The sequence below is a fragment of the Pongo abelii genome, chromosome 1, assembly GCF_028885655.2.
Source record: "Pongo abelii isolate AG06213 chromosome 1, NHGRI_mPonAbe1-v2.0_pri, whole genome shotgun sequence".
In the NCBI taxonomy this organism is placed as follows: domain Eukaryota; kingdom Metazoa; phylum Chordata; class Mammalia; order Primates; family Hominidae; genus Pongo; species Pongo abelii.
In genome coordinates this window covers 192,724,047-192,732,680 of record NC_071985.2, presented here as the reverse complement: position 1 = coordinate 192,732,680, position 8,634 = coordinate 192,724,047, and the positions used below count along the sequence as shown (strand labels likewise).

The 8,634-nt window shown below is 60.4% G+C and overlaps 1 protein-coding gene across 1 annotated transcript in view; it reads left to right on the top strand.

The window, feature by feature from the left end:
• Positions 1 to 4,282: 4,282 nt before the first annotated feature.
• Positions 4,283 to 8,634, top strand: part of KCNQ4 (potassium voltage-gated channel subfamily Q member 4) — a 56,628-nt gene continuing 52,276 nt past the window's right edge. The window contains exon 1 of the mRNA XM_024254861.2: positions 4,283 to 4,596. Coding sequence (XP_024110629.2) covers positions 4,283 to 4,596 — 314 coding nt within the window. The remainder of the gene's footprint in view (positions 4,597 to 8,634) is intronic.

Below are 8,634 nucleotides of genomic sequence, written 5' to 3'. Positions count from 1 at the left end.
CAAGGTCCCCAGGTAGTCCACAGGTGGAGCTAGGACTGGAAGCCCAGCCATGACTTGTAGTTTAGGGCTGTTTCTGCCCCTGGCACTGCCAGCCTCTCTGGATGCTGGTGCCTCCCACTTCACCCATCCTGGGTTCTGTCCTAGGGAGCCACAGCCTCTGCAGCATGCCCAGCCTCAGGGCCTGGCCAGGCTCCCTGTTTCTTATCAGGCCAAATTGGACCCTCCATCCTGGCATTCAAGTCCTCCTGCGTGCCCCTGGCTAAGCTTGCTCTTCCGAATGCTCTGGAACATCCTTCCCACACCAATACACACACACACACACACACACACACACACACATATTAAAGCAGCACCTGAGTGAATTAAGAGCCATACAAGGCAAGTCTCTTCACTGAGCCTCAGTCTTCTTGACTATAACATGGGACTGTGAACAGTATTACCGCGACAAGGTTGTGGGGATGCTGAAACAGACAATGCAGGTAAAACATCCTGCACAAGGCTTAGGATTGACTGCAGGCCTCATTAATGGTAGCTGCAGGCGTTATTGGTTGTACTTCTCTGCGTCTTTCCCAGTCCTCCCCACTCCTGTCCCCAAGAAAGCTCCCTCTGTCATTGCCTGTGGAGACTTCTCCCTCCTCTGACCTCTAGCAACCCTTGGCGCTGTAAGAAAGCCCAGGGTCGGGTGGCTAGCAGGCAGAGAGATTTTAGGAGGCAAGTGAGTGGAACCCAGACCTCCTCGCCTCGATTCAACTAGCGCACTTCTGCTCCAAAGCTTTGTACACATTGGGGTGCTACCTTACAATTCTGTCTGTAAAAAGGATTCCATTGCTGATAAAGTCTAAAAATCACTGACTTAAACCACCCCACCTCCCACTCCAGGAAAGGAACCTGAGCCCTTGATTGACCTGGGGTCACAGTGGGAGTCACTGAGAGGCTTGAGCCTAGCCTGAGAGACCGTAGTCCTAGCCACTTCCTGTCCTCCATCCTTTCAGACCTGGAAGTTTCATCCCTCGGCATGAGTAAGTTCTAGAGAACAAGGATTGGCCGTGTATGGTTATCCTCAGCTCCCAACACCCAGTGCCCAGCAGGCAGGTGCCAGTCAGTGGAAAGCACAGGTCACAGACAGTTCTGGGGGTCAGCAATAGGCTGTGTAGACTTAGGTGAGTCCCTGTGCCTCTCAGAGCCTCAGCTGTCTCAAGCAAGGTGCTGCTCTCTGGCCCAAAAGGGACTGGGCCTGGCACACAGATGGCGCTCAGCAAATGGGAGCACTCACCCTCCCACCCTTCCTCTCAGTCAATACTTGCTCCATTGATGGATGATGGGGACAGTGATGAATTACAGAAGATCTTGGAGCCCTGCCCACTTCTTGCACAGATGGGGAAACAAGTCCAGGGTGGGGAAGGGACTTGCCCAGGTGGGAGTGAGTCTTGGTGAGTGCATCTCCTCAGCGGGGCAGGGAAGCTTTCGCAGTGTTACCAGGGTGGAGACAGGGCTTGGGGGTGGAAAGGAAACTGCTGAGGGTGGGGTCAGGGGAACAGGTGGGAGAGGGAAGGAGGAGGGTGGGGAACCACGGTGTCCAGTCCCCTCCAGCAGAGGGGCCAATTGAGGGAGCCTGAGACAGCTGTTTGCTCAGAAAAGTGTCTTAGTCACTAAAGGCTGTGGTGGGGAAAGTCCGTCCTCCCAGTCATGTCCTGGGAATCCAGATGGGGCAGGAAGGCAGCCCGGTGACCCTCAGAGTGGCCACCTGTCCTCTCTGAACTGGACTTTCTCTTCTGGCCCTTCCACTCTTCCATGTGCACACATATGCCAAGTAAATTTGCTATGGCCTCCTGGAACCATCTCCTCCATCCCTCCCACCCCTTAGGAAGAGTTCTGTGTCCCTCCATTACCCATACGCCTGCAGGAGAAACAGGCCTCTATGCCCTATGAAAGTCCTTCCTGAGATCTAACTTCCATCCCTCTAGCTGCAACCACAGTCTCTTTCCTCTTTCTGCTGCCTTTGAGCAGGTAATCTGGAGCTGGAGTTGGGAATGATGAGAAACTCTCCCTGCAGTGAGGGCTCCTCACAAGGTGGGGAAGGGACCTTTGTAGTCCCCCAGCTGGGAAGAGAGCCATGGGATCCAGAGGTGATGCTGAGCTTGAAGATTAGATTTCCCAGAACCGACCCAATTTCAGATATTCTGGGTGTTAAGGGCAACCTGAATTCAAATTCCATTTCTGCTACAGAACAAGAGCCTCAAAAAGACCCCCTAGAAACCCCCAGGGCACTTGCAACTGCTTTCCTGTGCACCTTTCATGTCCTAGACCTTAGTCCCATTTCCCAGGATCTAGGATTGAGAAGAACCGGCCAGGCAGTTCCACAGAGGGAGGACAGTGCCGCATATTTTGGGGGTGCCATCTTCAGCTCATAGAGAGAAGATGGGTTAACTCAGCCCAGGCACCGCATCCCTAGTGGGGCCTTGGGGTCCAGAAACCGTCCCCAGCTTCCAGTAGAGGATCCGGGCATAACCTGCCCTGGGGCACCAGGCTCTGGCCCTGGGCACACCTGGACCAGGAGCAGCAGAAGAGATTCAGGTCAGACCCTGGAGGGCACCCCCAGTTAGGCAGAGGGGAAAGGATCACTGTGGGGTAGGGGTGTGGGCCGGCTGCCAAGCCCAGCTTAGGGACCCCCCCAGATCCCTGCAGCCCACGGCCCTGCCTCCCTCCCTCCCTCACTGGCGCTCAGCAGATCAATGCTGCCTTTGCTGACAGCTGAGAATCGAGCTCGCCTTCCCGCCCCTTCCCCCGCCCCTCCCGCTCGGCTTCGTCCCTCGAGATCCTCCCGGAGGAACCGGGAAGAGTTTGCTGCGGAAGGCTCACCCTGGGGCAGGGCCTGCGGAGAGAGCGGCTGGTGTGGCCGCAGCTTTCTGTGGAGGAAGAGGGAAAGAGGATCGGGAAACCCAAGTTACCAACCCTGTGCAGGGCCCAGGAGGGCTAAAGGAGAGGGGCTGCCCCCTACAGCCAGAGAGATGGAGGTCGGGGACTGAGAAAAACTTTCCAGCTGGAGAGGGAATGCCCTGGGACAAAGTATCCCCTTTTCTGGCTGGGATTCTGTGGGCCTTGGGTAGGGGGTGTGTGTCCCCTCTAAGGCTGGCTCAGAGCTCATCTCCCAACACTCCATCTGCCCAAACCCGGTTCCCTGACCTGGGAGTGAGGCAGGGGAGCAGGCCCCTCCATCGGGGAGGACCCTCTTCTGGGCAGGGTGGCTCTTCCCCCATCACGATGAAGGGAAGCTCAGAGGTGGCAGTTGGTGGGAGAAAGACACACCCAGGCCCACTGTGCTCCACACACCCTGATGCTGCCCAGCAGCCCGTGGGCTCCAGGCCTTTCAGGTAAGAGCAGGACAACCGCCGCTGCCCACCCAGCCACACACAGCACTGGGCACACTTTAAGCACCCGCACCTGGCACACAGGGCTCGACCCCAACGGACACACCTCATCCCCTTCGGACTCCACCTCCACTTTCGCAGCCACCCACACCCGACCCATAACTCACACCTCACTGACTCCATCCCCCCACCCGGTAGACCCACAGCCACCCGCCCTGCACACACAAGTGGACGCCGTTCCACCGGTCTACACCTAAACTCCACGGGACACTGTGTCCCTTCCCCTGCCGCCCGCGGCCACAACTCCACATTCCACTTTCCACAAGCACACACGAGGCGTCCCACCCCCGGGCTGGCCTTCGGGGCCACACTGCCCCACGCAGCCGTGGACACCACTTGCACGCGTCCGGTTTCCCGGCCCCGCGCGCTGACCCCGCCACGCGGTTCGGCCCAGGCACCAACTCGGCCGCCCGTGCGCCCTGCCCCGCCGCCTGCTCCGCGCGTTCCCTCCCTCCGCCTCGCCTCGCTTGCTCGCTCGCTCCCTCCCGATTTGGGAAGGCGGCCGCGGGGCGGGCGGGGGAGGGGCGGGGCGGGGGAGGGTGACATGTGAGCGGCGCGCGCCGGTGGCAGGTGGAAAGGCGAGCGGCATGGAGCGCGTAATAAGAGAGTTGGAGTCGGAAAGAGCAGCCCCAGTCGCCGGGGAAGCGGGCGGTCAGTGCGGGCTCCGGCGGCCCCCAGGCTCCGAGCGCCCGCCCGCGGCCCCGGCCCGGTCCCTAGCTCCCGCCGCCCGCGCCCGCGCCCGCCCCGGGTCGCCCCTCTGGCCCCGGGTCCGAGCCATGCGCCTCTGAGCGCCCCGAGCGCGCCCCCGCCCCGGACCGTGCCCGGGCCCCGGCCCCCCCAGCCCGGCGCCGCCCATGGCCGAGGCCCCCCCGCGCCGCCTCGGCCTGGGTCCCCCGCCCGGGGACGCCCCCCGCGCGGAGCTGGTGGCGCTCACGGCCGTGCAGAGCGAACAGGGCGAGGCGGGCGGGGGCGGCTCCCCGCGCCGCCTCGGCCTCCTGGGCAGCCCCCTGCCGCCGGGCGCGCCCCTCCCTGGGCCGGGCTCCGGCTCGGGCTCCGCCTGCGGCCAGCGCTCCTCGGCCGCGCACAAGCGCTACCGCCGCCTGCAGAACTGGGTCTACAACGTGCTGGAGCGGCCCCGCGGCTGGGCCTTCGTCTACCACGTCTTCATGTGAGTTTGCGACCCCGCGCCCTTCCGCGTTTCCCCGCGCGAGCCTGGCCTCCCGGGGTACGGCCGCCCCGCCCTGGCTCCGCCTTCTACCCCCCTGCCTCAGGGCCGACCCTCATCTCTTTCCCTCCAGGCCTGAGCCCCGTTTCTGATCCCCTCGCTGAGCCCAACCCTAAGCCCTGATCTCCCAGGCCTGACCCCTGCTTGACCTCGCTTCTGACCTCCCCGCACCGCAACTGCTTATTTCCATCCTGACCGCCAACCTCTGCTCCTCTGTCCCAGGTACTCCCGACCGCCAGCTGCCTCTCCCCAGTCCGCTTGGCGAAGTCTGGAGCCCCTGGAGTGGGCGCCCTTTTCCTCTTCCCCACCCCTGCCTCCCTGTGTCCCAGACACAAAGAGGACCCCTTGGCTCCCACACGCTTCTGTCACCTGCTCCCCAGCTCTGAGCTATGAAGGGCTCCCCTCAGGGGTGCTCCTCTCCAGGGCGGCCCTCATTCCCACCCTTGGCCAGCTGACTGTGGGTGTGTGGGGGTCCCTGTGGGCCCCCTGGGCCCTGACACTCGCATATGCTGTGTCCGACTTGATCTGTGTCTTCGCTCAGTCTTCCCCTCCACCCTCAACTTCCCAGTGGCAACAGCGGCCGCCCTGCGTGCCCTGCCCTGCCCTGCCGGCTCGGCCCAGCTCGCCTGCCTTGCTGGCCGGCAGCACCAGGCCTGGCTCTAGGCACCAGGGGAAAAAGAAAGAGGAGAGGGGTAGGTTTGGAAACACTGACGCTGCTGGGGCCCCCTCCTCCCTCTCACCAGGCTCCTACAACTTTCAAAAACACTGACCCCTCTTGGATGTAAAGAGTGAATTTTGGCAGCTCAGAGCTCAGTCTTGGGGGACGGCCTGGCCCGGCAGGGAACATGAGAGGCCCCGCAGATATCAGTTGAAGGGCTGGGCCTGACGCTGGGACGCTCAGAGGTGCCGAGAGAGAGACCTCTGGTCCCTGGAAAATGTGTGGCTATTAATCCCTTTTTGCTGCCACCACAGAGGGCCCTTTGGCGCTGGGGTCTCCTGGGTGGCCCACCTGCCTGCCCACTTGACTGTCTAGCAGCCCTCCTGCTGGCCTGGCTGTCCCTCTGCCAGCCTGAGTTTCCACCTGTGTGCGAGTTGGCCAGCATGCTCACCGCTCCACCTAACTGTCCGCAGTCCTTCTGCTTGCCTGTTTCCATCCATCTGTGGCCTGTGCAGTTATCCGGGTGCCTGTCTGTGCATCTGCCTATCCACCTGTCCACCTGACTGTCCACTCTTCCTCTACCTGTCTTTTCCACCTGTCTCTGGGTCTGTCCTTCGGCCTGTTCCTCGGGTGCCTGCTGGCCTGCCTCTGCCCCATCTGAACTGGGCCCACAGAATTTTAGAGGTGAAGGAGAGAAAGATGCGGCACAGGGAGGGGCCGGGGGGGAAGACAGCAGGGCTCTCTCCGCCATTAAGTACATTGGGGGTGGCAGCCTTGACTCTGTGCAGAGACCTCAGCTGGGCTAGGCTGGGGCAAAGAGTTGAAATTGCTCAGGACATGAGGTCAAGCTTTGGTTCAGGGTCAATGGTTAGGAGTAGCCCAGCCCTTAGTGTCCATTGGGAGGCCTAGGATGAATATTTGTGGCTATAGAGAGGCCCGTTGGAGTGAGGAAGGGCTGGTGGAGTTGGGGGTGAGGGGATGGGGACTACTCCTTAGGATTGGCTACAGAGCAGCCTCCTTGAGTGCCCAAGGAGGGTGAGACACCCCCCAGAGAACAACTGTGCCCTCCGTGGGCTCCTCTTGGGAAGTGACTTTTCCAAGGCATGGCTGGGCCTGGGGAAGCCAATAGGGCTCTGAGGTGGGGTCCTTACCCCCCAGGCTTGGCCTTACAGCCCCCACGAGGGTCAGTGGAGGTGAAGGACCTGCCTCCTGTGCCCTGGCCAGCCGCTGTCATTGCCTCCTTTGAAAGGACCGCCCCTTCCTCTCCAGGAGCTAATCCACTGGCACCTTTGCCCTACATCCTGCCCTTTCCTGATGCCAGGAAATGCCCTCACCAAGGCCGTGCTTGTCCTGACCACTTGTCCCCGGGAGCCCAGGGCCAGGGCATGTCTTGGGAGCTCTGGGGGAAGAAGTATGGTGTGAAAGCGTCCTGGTGTTTAAGGATCTCAGGGAATTGGTCACCCATCTTAGAGGTCAAAGGGGGCAGAGGTGTCAGGAACCCCACCTCTTGTGTGCTCTGTGACGTTGGGTTGATCGCTGGGCCTCTCTGAGCTTTAGGTCTGTAGGTTGTCAAAGCGGGTAGAAACCCCAACCTTGTGGCCTCTCTCTTGGATGAGGTAATGGAGTGGGAAAGAGCTTGGTAAGCTGCAGGGGCCTGTCTGAGCTTGAAAGACGGTTGTTATTATTGGGGCTGGCAGAGGGGGCCCACACAGAAGGTCTCTCTTGTTTTTGAGGAGCTCCAGATGTGGGGTTTCTCAGTCACACTGCAGGGTCTTGCCAGGAAGTACTTCCTGCTGTTGGACTCCTAGCTGGACCACTACACTTTTGGTAAAATCCTTTCTCCTCTTCCCAATCTGCCTCAGTGGCAGCCCAAGTGAGGGGAGTCCAGGGAGTACCGTTAGCTAGGACCCCCTTCCCAGAGACGCAGGCTGTGGCAGGAGGAGCCCCAGCAGAAGCGCCTGCAAGAGAAGGGCTCTGGGCCAGGCGCAGTGGCTCTCACCTGTAATCCCGGCACTGTGGGAGGCTGAGGTGGGAGGATTGCTTGAGCCTAGGAGTTCCAGACCAGCCTGGGCAACATGGTGAGACCCCTGACTCTACAAAATTAAAAAATTAGCCGGGCATGGTGATGCACACCTGTAGGCACAGCTACTTGGGAGGCTGAGGTGGGAGGATCACTTGAACCCAGGAATTCTAGGCTATTGTGAACTGTGATTGCACCACTGCATTCCAGCCTGAGTGACAGGATGAGACCCTATCAATTAAAAAAGAGAGAGAAAGAGAAGAGCTCAGGAAGGAGGGAGCTGGAGTGAGAGGAGCCCATTCGCCTTGGGATGCACAGAACCTGCATCTTTCTGGTTCCAAGAGGTGGGAGATTGCCTAGAGTACAAGCCCAGATTCAGCCTGTCCTGTGGCAGCTGCAACCTCTGGGAAGAGAGGACTGCTGACTCCTGTCTTCTCCTGTTGGGATCCAGAATGAGGGGCCACTGAGCCCCTCTCCAAGCTTTCCCTCTCTCTCTAGACCCTCAGTCTGGTCACCAAGCCCCATCCCCCTCCTGTGCCCCAGTCCCTGATTTAAGCCCTGAAGCCTTCACAGGCCCTGCTCTCCGAATTTTAAGAAATACCACCTCGTGGCCCATCCTGCTCGCTGAGCCCTTGGGGGGAATGCTCACTGTCCCCTTGCTGCCCCTCAAAGGCCACTCCAGCTTCCCTTGAAGTCAGAGTGCTGGAGGGGGCTGAGCAAGACCCTATCTCCCTTCATCCTCCCCAGCCACTATGAGCCGCAGGCCTGCCGCTCCCAGCCCCCAGGGCCCAGCAGACTTTCTCTGTGTGAAGGTTTGCGGCTCTGTAAACATCCTCCCTCAGCCTTGTCCCTGGGGTCAGAAGCTGTGGGAATGGGGAGGGGAGGAGGTGGCAGCAGCTTCTGGGGCCCGCAGACTCCTAACCCCCGAGCCCCCGACCTCCCACCCCGGCCATCTGAGAAAGAACATCGCCTAGGTTGGAAATCATCCCAGCAAAGGGTCCTCAGAACCCTCAGGCATCACCGCTAGGTCAGTCGGCCCTCACATTTTGACAGCCCCATTTTACTTATAAGAAAACTGAGGCTCTGGAGACCAAAGTCACCTGGGAAATGAGTAGCAGATACAGCGGACTCCGTGCAGAGACCTCAGCTGGGCTAGGCCAGGGCAGAGAGTTGAAGTTGCTTCTGCTTCCTTGTCCAGGACTGTTCTCTCTGTTCCTAGTGGCCACCGGGCTTGGCTCTTGGAGTCTGACTGAAATCTCTGGTCATGTGTGCAGCACCAGCTATGCACAGGGCACCGTGCTGA